Source organism: Mercenaria mercenaria, chromosome 3 (genome assembly GCF_021730395.1).
Source record: "Mercenaria mercenaria strain notata chromosome 3, MADL_Memer_1, whole genome shotgun sequence".
Classification (NCBI taxonomy): Eukaryota; Metazoa; Mollusca; class Bivalvia; order Venerida; family Veneridae; genus Mercenaria; species Mercenaria mercenaria.
In genome coordinates, this window is record NC_069363.1 from 96744335 (window position 1) to 96762398 (window position 18064).

General features: G+C 34.4%; 1 protein-coding gene across 1 annotated transcript; it reads left to right on the plus strand.

Moving 5' to 3' along the window:
• The first annotated feature begins 1790 nt into the window (after positions 1 to 1790).
• On the plus strand, positions 1791 to 16009 carry LOC123523961 (fibropellin-3-like). Its single transcript, XM_053539863.1, has 10 exons — positions 1791 to 1956; positions 4022 to 4135; positions 5035 to 5196; positions 5856 to 5972; positions 7994 to 8107; positions 10316 to 10429; positions 10857 to 10973; positions 11539 to 11585; positions 12729 to 12813; positions 13972 to 16009. The coding sequence occupies exons 1-10, from the start codon at positions 1791 to 1793 to the stop codon at positions 14436 to 14438; spliced, it is 1503 nt and encodes a 500-aa protein (XP_053395838.1). The 3' UTR covers positions 14439 to 16009.
• Positions 16010 to 18064: the final 2055 nt, after the last annotated feature.

Here is an 18064-nt window from a genome sequence, read left to right on the forward strand (position 1 = left end):
TGTTTAAGTTAAATGCCTGTCTAAATGAGGTCAAATACACGCCTGTCTATGTTAAATGCCTGTCTTAGATGGGTAGGCAGAGTACCTTTTGTTCTCGGAAATATTGAAAAAAAATATATATTTAAGTGATATCTGGTATATAATCAAAACGAGTTTTATTTCCATTGAAACTGAGTTCAATGCTGCCACCGCTTTCTCGAAAACATTAAAGAGTTTACTAAATTTCAATCAGTGGAGTCAGTATATATTTAAGTAAATAGGTATGTCAGTATAATGAATGACTAAAATGATTTGATTCTTTACTTTTAGGAGAGGAGTCATTGCAGGTCGTTGGTGTATCTGATACTTTTAAATGCATTCATTATTGCATTCTTCTCGTGCGCTAATGGGTCAGTTCCGTTAACAGATCATCACCAAAGTGTATCCGGTATGTATTTTTTTTAATTTATTGTATTTTATATTTTTTTGTACTTGCAACTTGAGTATGCATGAAGCAGATGATTTGTTGAAATGTTATAATAGTAACTTAACTTCAACCCAATCACTAATGTGTCTTTGGTGTTTCTGTATACACGAACTCATTTGATACGATTTAGTATTATAGTGGCTGATTTCGGGAATGTTTCCACCATTTTGTTATTTTTCTTGCGAAGATACGACATTTTATATATGTTGTTGTTTTTTTCACCATTATGTCGTTGTTTCACCACCGACCACATGTAAAGGATACGTATTAGGGAGGCAAAAAATTTAAAAAAACAAACAAACAAAAAAACACACGACAATTTATACGCACCAGTAATAGCGCTATAAGTCTGTTGCATTTTACTTATTCGTTGTTACACATGCGAAATGTGTATACGAATCATGTGTACTGAACTGAACTGAAGTTGGAAAAATGTGTTGATCGGATCACACGTATCAGGACACGTTCGCATTTTGTATATTCCAAAAGGCGAAAATACAAAATAAGGAAAACACGGTGCTTCGTGGTTTGTCGTCTTTCCCCCCTTCATTCGCCCGTGTCACAATGAAACAAACGAAACAGTGAAAAGACGACCATTTTAAGATACTGTTTAGTCTTTCTCTTGTTTTGACCTTGCTGATTAGGTAGCCATAAATCGTTGACTTGTCGTGTTTCTTTTGGCGGGGAAAACAAAACAAACAAAAAAATTACACATATAAAATGTCATACAAACGTGGATGAAAAACGTAATGACGACATTATTATATTAAAATGCGAACTCTGCCGAACATAAAACAATAGCGGTTGAAAATAGATATCAATATTCTACACGCAAACAAACAATTGCTATAGTCAGTAGACTGCGACTGTCTAAATACATGTACCACAGATTAAAACTTTAATACACATGGTATATTGATCAACTGTCCGATATAATACCCGTCTTTCGATTTGCTAAAATTTAATGAGCAGTTCATTAAAAGACAACTTTTGGCGGTTCTTTGTGCTGTCGTTTAATACAATGTAAACTCTTCTTTGCTTGGTTGATTTGTATGCAAAGGGTGTTCAATATTCTTTGGGGAAAGCGAGATCTAGATCTCGAGTATGATATGCTTTCACAGCAAATTATCTCCCTTTAATTTAGAATTTGACTATGTCTCTTGCTACAGTTTGAAAGAAAATCATTATGTATGATCTCAGAATGTGTAGAATACGACGACGTTGTTTCACGAAGAATCGGAATAAATGTTCCTTGAACAATGATGTGGCACAAGATTCAATGTTTTTAACTGGTAGTGGTATTTACCTATTGTCATAATTCAACATGTCAAAAACTGTTATATACATTGACTCCCAAAATAACATTTACATTACAGAACATGAAGGGTGTTTATCAAATCCCTGTTTCAATGGTGCTCAATGTCTGCAGGATATAGACGGTTACCGGTGTCAGTGCAATGATGGGTTCACAGGGCTTAGGTGCAAAACAGGTAAGCCATTAATTGAGTTGAATTATCACAAATAAAAATCCAGGGCAAATTTCCAATAGGAGAATCTACACCCAAAGAAGACAGCTGCTCGTACAGCGCACAACATGTAGAAATAAGGGAATTTGTAAATGCATACACGTACATAGCGCTTGAGTACATGTACGCATTCACACAAAAGAAGCACATAATAACATAGACGTAACAAACATATGTGACGAAGGAACACAGCAAAACCCCGCCTTGAAACAATCAGTGGTAAAATACCTTCGGAAAGTTTACTGAAGCCTAGCCTCACGTCTTAACCCTTATATTCCTAAATTACAAGACAGAATCACCAAACTTAATCCCTTGCAAACCCTATCATATGTAGCAGTAACCACAGAAACACTAAAACCCAATGTTATACACAGATATCCTCATGCAAACCCGCGGAAAGATAAACGTATGTCTTAGAGACTTTGAAAAAGCAGGACAGCAAACTAAACACTATTAATGACATGTCGGTTTGACAAAACAATCCGTCCCTAGTAGGGTGTTTAAGAGCTTGTTGACGTGGAGTCTCCCACCTTTCCCGTCATCGTAAAAATTAAGATTTGTTTGTTGGGGTTTAACGCCGTTTTTCAACAGTATTTATGTAATGGCGGGCAGTAAAACTATCTAGGTTTCCTGGACTCTGTACCAGTACAGATCTGTCCTCCGCAAGTAATTGTCAACTTCCCCACATGAATTCTAGGTGAATAACGAATGACTTCAGACAGGATGTCTTTTATCAAATCGTCACGGAGAAAATACACCTCACTCAAGGATCGAACTCACGACCCCGCGAGCCGTAGGTCTGCACTCTCCCATTGAACTAAGCGGTTGGGCATAGAGACCACGCACTAATTATGAAATGCGTTTCAGGACAAAATGGCTATAGCCTCTTGCAATTAAATGTTTGTTAATTTCAATAAATAGTGCTCGAATTGATATTGACCAGGATCTTTTAAAATATTGTAAATAACATCTCCATAAAATTCAGTTATGAAGTACCTTGTTGCAAAAGAGTCATAAGATTACTTTTGATTGTAATCACCAACACTGAATTACGGTGATAGAATTAAGCAAACATTTTACAAAGAGTATACTTACGGAAGCCGTGAGGAAGAAGCTTTTGGTAATAGTACTAGTAATATAACGAAGGCTGAAGTCTTCAACTTGACTACAGCCCTCTTGCAAATCTTATTAGCTGGGAAATACAAACCCCTTCAGATGTGGCACGTTGCTTTTAAAGGTACTGATGACGTCTGCCTGCGTATCTGGTGTAAAGCGTAACATAAAATCTGCTGGAAGTGGCGCATACAGCAATCCCAAACCTATTGCCTACAGAAAACAGATGATCATATAAACAACGTTACAAGTCCAAATAGTGTAACGTTGCGCAATTCTACTAGTATTCTAGCATAAAACTGCCGTTCTTGTCACTTTTCGGGGGTGTTTTAACAGGAGAGAAAACGTGTGTTAACAGAGAGATTCTCGCGCTCGCGTGCTGTTATAACACCTTTTTATATATGCGCGTTCCGTGGCAAAGCGTAAACGTCATTCGACCCCAAAACGGATAATTCAAAACGAAATGACGTCAACGTAAAAAGCATTTCAGACATTCCCGCGCATTTCGTGGAAATTTAATGACGTTGAGTGATATTGTATTCATTTATCAGTTTTTACGCGTTTTATGCTAGAATAGCGCTAGCGCATGTTCATTCCATGTTATAACATCTGCGGAATCCTCGGGATACGTTGGTACCCTCGCCCTAACAGGCTCGGGCACCAACCAATCCCTCGAGATTCTGCAGATGTTTTAACACGAAAAAACATGCGTTGTCCCTACAAAATTGATCTGTCATAATTAAAACCAAAAATAGCAATTTTTTCTGTAATATCAACCTATTTGTCTTTAATAGAATCATGTCGTGGAGAAGTATACAATGTGGAGAAATAGGTCGTACTGACAGATGTCCTCGTTAAATTCTATTTTACAACTTACGAAAATAGTCGGTTATAAACTGTTTATGCTGTATTTTAGATATAGACGATTGTGCGTCAAAGCCATGTCTTAATGGCGGCAAGTGTGTGGACGAAACTAATACATATCGGTGCATTTGTGGCAATGGTTATAAAGGAGTGAGGTGTCAAGACGGTAATTCTTCAACATGAAGTTTGTTTTACTCATTTCGTGACAAAAGCCAACATAAAATTGTTCCTAATTTCAGAAATGACACAAACAGATATGTCTTAAATATTGTTAAGTTCTCCAGCAAATGTAGAATAAACCTGCATCTAAGGTTGATTTCATATACAGCCAAATTATGTTTTTCGTGTGAATGTAGCGAGCAACAAATTGTTAATGATAAATATTTTAAAGCAAACCTAGATGTACGTACAAAAATGTATACAAAGACATTGTACATGCAGGAAAAAATAACACCAATATCTGGCAATTTCATCACACTTTTAAAGTCAACATGTTATTTTTGTGCAGCATTTTCCATTTACAATTTTGGTGTGTTGGTTTTATGTAAGATTGATTAAAATAACAACAAGATTTTCATTTCGTTTCGTTTCGTTAACATAGAGAAATAAATACGTATACATGAAATATGAGTGTATACTTTATTTGTTTTGGGAGTTCTCTAAAGTATTTTATGCTATTCCGTCTAGATGTACTGTAATTGGCTTCCAATTTCTGACGAACAGTTTATTAAGCCGAATTTATATATATATATATATATATATATATATATATATATATATATATATATATATATATATATATATATATATATATATATATATATATTGTATTTCTTCTGAAATCATCATGATACTAAATATGAAACTACTCTAGACGCAAAATAGTAATTTTGATAACACCCTCATATATCTATAGTTTATAATAAAACTTCTGATGTGCATTTCATTTTCAGAATTAGATGAATGCATTTCTGAACCGTGCTTGAATGGAGCGACATGTGTAGACAGCATTAATAGGATTTTCTTGTAGATGCAGGAAGGGTTTTAAAGGAACTTTTTGTGAAGGTAATAAAAATTACAATGACCTTGTTTCAAATACCTTTATCAAGCTGTGTCACCATGTCGGCAGTATTCAAGATAAGAAAACAGGTTTCCCAGAACCCGTGATTATAGCAACTTTTCATTATAATCCCGGATCAGATACACAAGTAGTGAATACTGAAATAGGTAAATGCTTCCAAGATAACTATGACTATCAATGTTAATTCTAACCAATGCTACCACAACATTTAAAGGTAAATTGAATCCAGAGTATTATGCTTTTGAAAAATAAAATTCTCGTATATGCAACATTTTCTATCGAAGTAACTTTTCTCAAATAAATTGATAAATTTCACTGTTCGACTCGGTTTAAAATAGAAGTGGAAATGCAAAATTTATCAAGCCTTCATTGTACTGTTAATTGACTGTATACTCCAAACTCGTGACTAACTTATTCATACAGAATATTTTTATTGTCAGTCGTGCAACTATAACTGTGGAAACAGAGACTTCTCTTTATGCTATGTTCATCATGTAAAATACACTAAACACGAAGTTATGCGACCGTCAACAATATTAATATTGTAGGAATTATTGATAGAATATTGTTAGAGATAATGAGGAGCTATTAGCTTGTTCTAATGCAAAGTAAATCGAAAGCAAATACAACACAGTATCAAACGAGCATAATTGCAGTGGTAAAATAATTAGCCAGACATGTACTGGAAAACAGTTTGAATATATGATTAATAAAAAGGTTAGGCTGAATAGCACAATTGATAGTCTATACATGCATACGTCATGTTAGTTGGTATATTATACATGTATGTATACACATGTTTCAGATATCGATATATGTGCACCAAACCCTTGTCGGCACGGATCAAAATGCGTTCCGGCTGGTATCGGCAAGTACACATGTAAATGCAAAGCAGGATATAATGGAAATAAATGCGAAAACAGTAAGCAAAATATGTGAAAATGTAGTCTACAGAAACATTGCATAGTAACAACAATTAAAATATTCAGTTGTTTTTAGCTCATCTGAGCAATGCTCAGGTGAGTTTTTCTGATCGCTCGATGTCCGGCGTCCGTCGTCTGTCGTCTGTCTGTCGTCTCTGTCGTCCGTCAACATTTAGCTTGTGTATGCGATAGAGGCTGTATTTTTCAACTGATCTTCATGAAGTTTGGTCAGAATGATTACCTTGTTGAAGTCTAGGCCGAGTTCAAAAATGGGTCATCTGGGGTTAAAAACTAGGTCACTAGGTCAAATCAAAGAAAAACCTTGTGTATGCTTATAGAGGCTGTATTTTTCAATTGATCTTCATGAAATTTTGTCAGAATGATAACCTTGATGAAATCTAAGCCAAATTTGAAAATGAGTCACCCGGGGTCAAAAACTAGGTCACTAGGTCAAATCAAGGAAAAACCTTGTGTATGCGATAGAAGCTGTATTTTTCATTTTATCTTCATGAATTTTGGTCAGAATGATTACCTTGATGAAATCTAGGCCGAGTTCGAAAATAGGTTATCTGAGGTTAAAAATTAGGTCACTAGGTCAAATCAAAGAAAACCATTGTGTGTGCGATAGAGGCTGTATTTTTCAAAGATCTTCATGAAATTTTGTAAGAATGATAACCTTGATGAAATCTAGGCCGGTTTTGAAAATGGGTCATCTGGGGTCAAAAACTAGGTCACTAGGTCAAATCAAGGAAAAACCTTGTGTATGCGATAGAGGCTGTATTTTTCAGTTGATCTTCATGAATTTTGGTCAGAATGATTGCCTTGATAAAGTCTAGGTCAAATTTGAATATGGGTTATCGGGGATTAAAAACTAGGTCACTAGGTCAAATCAAAGAAAAACCTTTGTATATGCAATAGAGACTGTATTTTTCAATTGATCTTCATGAAGTTTGGTCAGAATGATAGCCTTGATGAAATAAAGGTCAAGTCTGAGTATGGGTCATCTGGGGTCAAAAACTAGGTCGCTAGGATATATCAAAGAAAAACGTTTTGTATGCGATAGAGGCTGTATTTTTTAATCAAGGTTGATGAAATTTAGTCAGAATGATTGCCTTGATCAAATCTAGGTCAAATTCGAATTTAGGTCATCTTAGCTCAAAAACTAGGTCACTAGGTCAAATTGAAGAAAATGCTTGTTTACACTTAAGACACCACATTTTTGATCCAATCTTAATGAAAATTGGTCAGAATATTTGTTTCCATGAAATCACTATGTCAAACATGTTTACACTGTTATGGTGTGTTTATCAGGTGAGCGACCTAGGGCCATCTTGGCCCTCTTGTTTCATGATTAGTGTAGCATTAATGGCAGTATTAAATTGAAACAGCCGTGGTATGTCCACTGGAGAATAAATGCAATAAGATAGTTTTGTAATACCCCAGTATATATTACATTAAGTTAACTGTTACAGATATGATTTCCGGTTTATTTAGCAGATATCGTTTGCCATACTGAGCGCCAAAGCCCGCACACCAAGACGAAATGACATGTTTTGTTGTTTCGCGTTTGTAAACGCCATTTACATTTTTTGGAATGTTGGCGCGCTTGCCACGACGAAATAAAATGTTTTGCTTTCTCGCATTAGTGCGTACGACAAGATGACACAACGAAATGTGCTACACAGCCGCGACTCCGACAGTGCAGCAAAATGAAAAACTCGGCAAAACAAAATCTTTACTAATGGCGCGCTTGCCAATGCGAAATGTCCTTAATCAGCCGCTAAAATGATTTGCTTGTCTTAAATTGCCTCGGAGATAAAACGGATAAATGAATATCAATATGCCCAGGCATATATAAATTACAGACTAAGATGTCAACACTGTTATATACAGATTTCAGATCCCTGTCAGTTCGTATTTACTTATAACAAACAAGCCATACTTTTACGGAATTCCTATAGGTATATAAAACACTGTTATTTCCATGATTCCCACCGACTTGTAAACTGAGCCATTTCAGATATAGATGAGTGTATCTCTGAACCCTGTCAGAATCGAGGTACGTGTATAGACGGTGTAAATCGGTTTACATGTAGCTGTAGAGATGGATTTACCGGAAAATATTGCCAAACGGGTAAATAGATTTAATTAGCAATATGCAAATCATAATACATGGGCGGAATTACAAGAGAATCAAATTCCTAAAAATACGTATTTTGACCAGTAACACCCAGCCATATTACATGTCTACATTGAGTGAACTTAATTTTACAGAAAATGTCCATGAAATATCATGGAATATGCAATTAAGGTATTAGGCCCATAATAGAGTACCTCCTTTTTGAAGAGTATTCAATTCCTACCATATACCTACTTTGACAGCAATTTTCAGGGGGGCGTAGGTTCAAGCCCTACTGGGACCACATTTTTTTTTCTTATTTTCCTTTTTTTTCTAGTAAGTTTTTACTTCTTTCAAGACTTGTTATTGATTTATTGTACAAAAGTGGAAAAAATCATTTGATATGCGATTTCTTCCTGTTCAAAGTGAATTTACCTCTAAAGCAGAAGGGGTAGAGTTAGACATCTTTAAAAATACTGATTTACATGCAGTAAAAGTTCTCTATTTTGCCTTCATTCTTTAGATTACATATTGTGGAAGAAATGTAGGTAGGTTTTACTTCTGCCCCAAGGTTTTTATTGAATGAAGTGAGCAAAATTCAAAACAGACCCGCAGGATTCGACCATATTTTTTCAATATTGGAGTTGGAATTCTGTCTGATTAAATCCGTTTACTCGAGGCACCCTAGAAAAAACGATCTTGACAGTTTTTTATTTTAAGTGTTATGATTGTTTACCAATAGTTTGATGTTTCTTTCATAAAAAGTAATGGAATAATGAATTCTTTGAAAACGTTTTAGATAAAGGCCACCACTTTGAAATTTGTCTCAACTTGAGCTTTAGGAAATACCATAAATTACACAAAATTTATAAAAAAAACGGCACGGTAAAAGTTTTTAAAAATTTGCATATAAGTGCGAAGCACGGTCAACTGTAAGAATATACCAAGCAAATGCCATTTTTAAACATTACTATTAGGGGCCTAATACTTTAAAGCTGAACTTTTAACCAAATTTAACACACTTTCACTTTGTATCAAGTATGTGATGAGCTGTTTAACATTGTTATTAAGTATTACTACAAAAATATCATTTAGTATATTGTACAAATGTTTAAGACAATTTAGAATATACCAGTAATTTGAAAGTCAGTCCAGTTTTCTCACCTGTGTTGGTTTCCATCCTAATTTCTCCAGCCACCGAAGCAGTTGGACCAAGACTTTACACTCACAGCAATAACACTGAAAATGTTTGTGTGCGCCAAACCGCCATACGATAATTATAAGCCACCATTCAGTAAATTATTTAGCTAACTAACTAGTCTTCAAAAGGGGTTAAACCCAATATTTCTAATTACTACTGGCAGACTTCGTCAATTAACTGTTCACAAATCAAAAGTAATAAAGCGATCACCAACTTCTAAACATTCGTAGCCACATCTTACTAATAGTGTTTTCCCGATATATGTCTTGATTTGAAGTAAACATCATTCTTACTCTTACTTGGATTTACACGAAAATCTGTTATACTCTTAACAATTCAAACAATGTCTTACATCGTTATATTTATTTGTTCTTCGTCAATAAAAAAAAGCCGCACCAATGTCCAAGGGGTTTTCGAGATCATCATAAAAGAAGCCAGATAAAATTGGTAATAAGCCATAGCCTTCTTTTAGGCATGTTGAGACAGACTTTGAAGCTGTCTGTATGAAACCCATTTACTTTAACAAAATATCTTACATGCACATGTTTTCGAAACGGAGTTGTACTCTTTTAAAAAAGATCAATAAATGTAGTAAATGTTGATAATTTCGTTATTTCGATTCTCTAGAAAACATGTTTAATAAATTTGTGTCTGCGTCCTCAAATCCATCAAGTGAATTATCAGTTACCTGTGAAAATAATTTAGTGCAGTTTAAATCTATCCAGAACAATGGTAATATAATCTATGTTTATACCGTAGCTATCTATCTTTGTTTATGGCTGTATGAAAAACGTTCGATTTTTATAGCATAATTATCTATCTTTGTTGAAAATATCGTTTATGGCCCTATGAAAACGTTCAATTGTATAGCGCAATTATCTATCTTTGTTGAAAATATCGTTTATGGCTCTATGAAAACGTTCAGTTGTATAGCGCAATTATCTATCTTTGTTGAAAATATCGTTTATGGCTCTATGAAAAACGTTCGATTTTTATAGCGTAATTATCTATGTTTGTTGAAGATATAGATGAATGCGCCTCCAATCCTTGTTCAAAGAACGCAGTTTGTGTGCAAGGAAGAAATAAGTACACATGCAGGTGTAAGAGAGGATACAGCGGTGAAAACTGTCAAATTGGTAATTTTATACTTATCGTCACTAATAAACATACCTTTCTCACTCATTAGCTTCTACCTCTATTAACTGGATCCTGGTTTCTAATGGTCGTACAGACTAAGCAGGAAACCATATTGACTTATTATCAATGTAAAGACTGGTCAGATACTTTATTTACTGAGAGTAAGTACATCACATTCGCAGTCTACCTTACTTCGGAATGTTCAGTCAACTGGACTGACATAATGTGACTGTGTTGTATTCATGTTTGCAATATTTGAATTACTCTGCTATATAATGTTTGCACAGCCAGGCATTTTTCTTCAGCTATTTTGGAAAAAAAACGTATGATTTCAATTTGTTCAAATAGTATTTCTATGTATTAATGTTGGCTTTCAATGCTTTATTTATTTACCAATGTCGAGATTTATACTTTTTTCATACGAAGACGAATGTGCGTCCCATCCGTGTAAGAATGGTGCCACTTGCAAACAAGGAATCAATACCTACAAATGTTATTGCAAAAAACGGTTCACTGGAACAAATTGTCAAATAAGCCCAAAGGGTAAATACCTTTAATGAAATGGATATTATGTAAAGTGACCAAAACTAAAACGAGGAACTAGATTGCTTAAAGGCATATGAAGATTGCTTAAAGGCATATGAGCACTGCACAAGAAAAAGGATTATATCAAACTATGAATGCAATAAAAATAACCATTTTTCATGTCACTCCCTGTTACGTCATCATCTTTCTATAGTTACGAAGTATCGGTCAGGTTGTATACGCCAACGTATACAGATTTTATGTCAATAAAAGTGTTTATGTGCGTTGTACAATTTAATGTCTTGGTGTATACATGTGCTCGTGATTTAATGGTATTAGCCCTAGCTCAATCGTTACGATGTAGTTTTTTATGTATATATATAATGCGCCTGGCAAACAGAGTGCACGAAATAACATTCTAGACTCTTACAATCTTGCTTTGTTGTTATATTTTCAATGAATTCGAAAAGAACCACTTACATATTATTAAACTTTAAAAACGTTTGCTACAATAAACATATTTGTTTCTCATGTCACTAAATCCCGTTTTTCTTTTATACTTGCTTTTTGATTTTCTATTCAGCACAAGAACAAAACAGTACTGAACAAAACACACAGTCAAGCCAATGGGTAAGAAGTTAGACTTTAGAATCTTATATAATAGTCAAACCAAAGTAATGTTAAATGTTCAAAATGGGAGCTTAGGTATCAAAGTTTCCTGTATCATTTACAATTTTATAATGAAAAACAACTTTTGGCCATTTGAATAGTTTTTATTGTGTCTATTTATTGTAATATCAAGAACTATTTAGTTTCCTTGCCGATGAGAAAATACTTGACTTCTATTTTTCTCCTTTTTGATGTCAAGTTTAAGATATTTCTTTAAAACGAGATAAGAATTTGTAATTGTAATGGCTATATTGGACAGTTTACTTACTCACCATTTTCTAGAATATCAGATTTTCAGAGACTTATATTCCAATCAAGATTTATAACTCTTGATATATAAAAAAGGTTGGCCTCTTAGGGACTTAAAAATCATAGGTCCACCATCCAAAGTATTTTAATGTTGCTTTTCACACATGTTTCCAAAATTTAGACGGCTTGTAATATAACACACAACCACTAGCTAAAAATGCACACGGTTTCTTCTAGTGGTCAAATCTGTCTTCTCTAGTCATTAATATTGCAATCCATGGATTGATATGCACATAACTTGGCCCAAACCTTCACCGTAACTTGACGAAATGTTACACGTAAAACCCAGGTCTCTAGCTCAAAGGTCATGGTCGCTCATTAGAGTAAGAATTTAAGGACATGTTCTTGTCCAGTCTGTATTGGATTTCATTACCATTACTTTTGTCAATTTAAAAAAAAAATAATTAAATTCTTTTACAGTTTCTTTCATACATTTATGTATGTTTAAAAGCAATGAAAACTGTAGATTAGATTGTCGGACATGCAAATTCAAAACCAAACATTTTGCATTATAACATATTGTTCATTTCACGTACTATATGTATATCGGATCATTACGTTATGATGCAGTCCTCTTCCAGCAGAAAACTCTGTATCGCTTGGCAATACTTAATTCGTCTTTATCCAGAGTGAGATAAGAAACTGCGAACTTCAGTGGCAGGTGAATGTGCAGAGTCTAAAGGTTACGAATATGCTATGTGTGATAGAAAGTAACGGACATTATATACCATTTTCAAACTAAAGTACCTTTTGTATTCATATTAATGGTTGAAATGTGTTCATTGTGCTTTACAGCTCATATATCCTGGCTTTATATTAGTTATAACAATTCTACTGATGAAAGGTGGTGGCGTAAGCCATTGGATCACTAATTTAAAAGGTGAGTGCTGAGATTCAATAAAAAGAAATCATCACATTTATGTGTATGCTCTTTGATTTGTTTGTATTTTTGATATGAAATTCATATGCACATTTTTGTTAATAGCAATAGCAATATTACTGTCACGTCGGTATAGTATCAATGAGATAGATTAAAGACGTTTTAGGATCGAAATGAGATTACAGAACGGTCTTATAATTAAATTTGAATCACTGTATTGAGTTTTTGGAGCTTTGATTAACTCACTAGACAACTACGCTCTCCTAAGTGAAAAACAAATGTAATATAATATCATGGTATTATTTCTGCCCCCTCTCCCCCCCCCACCCCACCCACACCCCACTCACCCCACAACTCCCTTCGAAGAATATGGGGTATATTGTTTTGATCACTGACTGTCTGTCGGTCGGTCTGTAGACCATTTGGTTTTCCTTCTATATCTTCTTATTTTAACAATGGTTTAATTTGCATAGCGTGATTGCATGTGATCCGTAAGTATCCCCTATTGTTTAGAAGGACATTAGTTATGTTGATCTCAAAACTGAAAAATAAATGTTTCCATTTAATAACTAATCAGAGTGATGATATAGTCGTCAAACTTTATTTAGTTGACAGCCTGTGGACAGTAGATGGCACGTAATGAGTTCAGAGAGCAGAAGGTCAATGTGACAGTGACCTTGGGACTGAAAACGGGTTTTCCTTAATATATGAATAACGCAACGAACTTCACATGATTATTGCCTGTTGCGATAGGAATCAGTAAGTGAATGGTATAGGTCAAACTGATCCCGGGACTGAAATGGGACATATCATCATATGAAGGAGGCAGCATGGGTGTTTAACAAACAGAATTTGTTTTCACTATATCACCACTTATGTTAAACTGTTTCATAACTGCTGGAACTATTTCTCTATCATTGGGCAGTGATTTTTATAAAAAAAAAACAAGCAAAGCGTATATGAAAAAATATATTTCTATATCAGTCACACGAATGGCACTCCAGAAAGCAAAATATCTAAGGATCTGCAGCATCATTTAGTTGGCATTGTATAATCATCTATAAAATTGTTATGTTCGCTTGTTGAATGAGATTTTATCTTTTTTTGTACCAGGATTTTACACATGTTATGAAGACGAAGTATTTTGTTTTATTCTAGTCGTCCAAGATATATTCCGTTTCTTCGGAATTGGTGCAAAGAAGCCGAAAAGCAACACCTCTAGTAATTCAGCAAAACAGACGAGATCACAGCCGTATGAGAATGTGCGTGGAAAAATGCTAAATACATGCGTTATTAATAGGACAGAATACGATCAGAATTTTGATTTAGCAAAACAGCTCGCTAACGAGGGTGCAATACTTACGTATGATGATATACCATGGCCAAATAAAAATGGCAGAGACGGCGACTGTGATATACTGTTTGAGGGCATGGATATAACAAGTACAGAATATAAGGAAAGGGTGCGCAAAGAAAGGTTTCGGTGGCACCCAGATAAATTTGCTCACATGTTTGGGAATAGTTTAAAACCTGAGGATGAAGATGCTATTATGACACGTGTGAATGATATATCACAGAATATTAATGAATTAATAGAAATGGACAAAGATATGTCATATGATTAGATTAAACACTTTATTCATTTTATAGTTGTAAATTACACAATTCGTATACATATAAGTTACAAACAATATTGAGTAGAAGGCGTTTAGCTTGTTAAAAAAAATAATTCCTGAAATATTTCATATTACTGATAAAACTTTTTATCATGTCATGATCATTATATTCATTTCTAATTTGTCACAAATTGCGGGGAGTTTATGTCTAAAATACAACATAAAATAAACATTTACTCTTCAAAAAAAATAATCCATACAAACGTTGAAACCAACAAAATTACGTCTTATTATAAAATTATTTTACGTTGGTTCGCAAAAGGACCAAGGAATATGAAAGGAATTTTGTTTAGTCCATAGAATACACAATCTAAAACGTAATTTTCGTGATAAACCGTGACTAGACAAGGATAGTGCAGAATGTGAATGGAATGCCATATTCTGTCTTATGGGGTATATCAATTGCTCACACTGTAAGACATACGTACGCAGGCGAAAGCTCTGTCGGAATCTGTACATGCTCAAAAGTATATGGTAATACAGACTACGAATGGATTAGTTGAATATGCATATACAGACATATGGCCTCCAACACGTTTTCTGAAATCATATGTAGATGAACTTCTCTCTAGTTTCTTGGTAAATTGGTGAATCTCTCAATACAACAAGGTGTTTTTCCTGTGAAATACAAACAAGTAGTTGTAAGACCTCTTCTTAAAATAGCCGGTCTTGAACTAGAGCTCTCTAATTATCGTCCTGTCAGTAATTTATCATTTTTATCAAAACTTATTGAGAAAGCTGTTCTTTACAGATTAAACAAATATGTAAATCAAAACAGTCTTTTGCCTAAGAACCAGTCTGCATACAGGAAATACCATTCCTTTGAATCTGCGCTACTTCGGTTAGTCAATGATCTTCTAAGTGGCATGGAGAAAAAGGAAGTCACAACCCTTATTGCGATTGACTTAAGTGCGGCATTTGACACTGTCGACCACGACATTCTTCTAGATGTCCTAAAAGCACAAAATGGCGTCTGAGATACAGCTTTTCAATGGGTAGACTCCTTCTTAAGGCCTCGTACTTGTAAGATTGAAATCAACAATTTATATTCATCAGACCGCCATCTTGAATGCAGTGTGCCCAAGGACAGTTGCCTTGGTCCTTGGCTGTATCTCACCTATGCTGGAACTCTTTTTGATGTCATTCCAAAATTCATGTCAGTCTACGGTTTTGCTGATGATCATATAGGAAATAAAAGCTTTCGTCTTACATCTGTTTCCGTAGAATCACAAGCGATCGGACACCTTGAAAGGTGCGCCATTCAATGTCTGAATGCATAGAAACAAACTGAAAATGAACACTTCCAAAACTGAATTTATTATGTTTGGTAGCAGACCTCAATTGAACAAATGTTTTACAAATTCCATTAACATTGCTGGTGATGATGTCAAACATGAAAGCACAATTAGATAGTTCGGTGCATTTCTTGACAAAACCTTGAACTTTAAAGATCATGTAAATCACAAATGTCGTACAACCTTGTTGAATTACCTACGAATTAAGAACATCCGAAAATACTTTTAGTTTTAGTTTTTTCTCTACTTATTTCACATCTGGATTATTGCAATGTCATACTGTATGGTGTAGGTAACTGTGAGGTGCGTAAGATGCAACGTATTCAAAACATGTGCGCAAAACTTGTCCTTAACAGGAGGAAATTTAAAGTTTTAAAAAGGCATTGTATCATTAACATTGGTTGCCGGTGAAAGCAAGAATTGAGTTCAAGATTCTTTCTTTCATGTATAGCTGTCACACTGGCAGAGCACCTCTGTACTTAACAGAATTGCTTACAGAGTATATTCCTAGTAGACAAGGTTTGAGATCGTCTGAAAAATTTTGAATGTCGTTATGTTGTTTCATACAACAAATGCAAAACATTCAATGATAGAATGTTTCTGTACTATTGGTCCAAACTTTTGGAATGAACTGCCGTTTGAACTACGCAAAAGTAAATCACTTGACACATTCAAACAAAACTCTTAAGACGCTGTATTTTAGAGATTTTGTGGCATTGTTTTAATTTTTGATAACTGTTTATCATGCGAAAACAGCACGTGATAGTTCTTAAATTTTTGTAAAAGGTTTTACATTTCAACATTTATATCTCCATGGTTTGTTTAATAAACACACTTTTTGGTAGGTCTCTATGTGTAGTGTAGTATGTAGTATTTCTTTCTTAAATTATAGTATATGATGGCACAATTAACCGAGGGGTTTGAACCTCTATATGCAGCTCGTCTGGGTGTACCAGTTGCTTTAAACACTGGTATTGGCAATAGCGGTAAAAGGGCCTCAAGGGGAGGGGTGCGGTCATGACTGTTTACAATAAGACTGCTATTATTATTATTATTATTATTATTATTATTATTATTATTGTCATTATTAATGTTGTTATAATAACTATTATTATTATGTACAACGCCATTGAATATATCCTTGTATAAAAATAGGCGTTTAATCAAATTATTCAGTTTCAATTTCAGTTTCAGACAGAACTTTGTCAAAGTTTGTAAATGTATCCGATTTTCACGACCGATGTCAGTAATTCCTTATTCCTTCATTTTAATTTCCAGATGTTAAATTCCAATTCCATATTGTGTATCAACCTTCATGAAGTAAATCTGCTGAGTAATTTATGAATTTTGATGTAAAACACTGTATTTTAATGTATATCCAGTACACCTGTTGCCTAGAATCTTACCGCCATGTTTTGTTTACATGGACCGTGAATAGTTGCAAAGGGAGTGAATATATTTCATACCAAATTTACGGCTGTTTACACTAAATCTTTTCCAGACAACATTAGCTGAGGTTTTCTTTGTAGTTTTCTCTATGTCTAATAAATACTTTGTGTCTTTGTGTATTTTTCTGTCCGCTTGAGCCATTTAAACTTTCCCCACAGTTTTTCTGGACTGCAACTTTTCTGTGGACGCCACAAATTTTCTGTGGTCACCACAATATTTCTATAGAGCGTTCGTGAATTCCACCATTTTTTGTGGGATGTTCGGTGACAGTATATATAAGGGCTGCTCACCGTCATTCTGGAGCTCCAACACCAAAATTTCGGCTGCACACCGTATTTGGCCGTTCTTCGAAATTTGCAATATTTTGGCTTGAAATCGAAATTATAAAGGTGTGCACCATTTTTATTAGTTTATTTATGGAATTCTAGTTTCTTTTGGAAAAGGAAGAATTATTGCTGTATTTAAATTATTTTGCAGAAATCAAACATTGGCTCGAAAACTGATAGACAAGTTGCTTTGCCACTATTCCTTTTTAGATTTATTCATTGTTTGATGATTTATTTATGAGAAACAATAGATTCTATTACAGCCGGATTTGTTAATTAAATGATAGAAACTTTTAATAGTCGTTTGTGGTATTTTTAATAGCTTAGGTCTTAGATTTTTTTTGTTAAGTCCTAATTAGATATATTTTCCCAAAACTTAAATGTTGGAGTTCAACCATAGAACATCTGCGAAGGCTGACCAGAAGTAATCTTAGTACCAGACACGTTGAACAGTCGACAAAGATCCATTAACTTAGCAGTCAACAGAGATCCGGTCAGGTGTTAA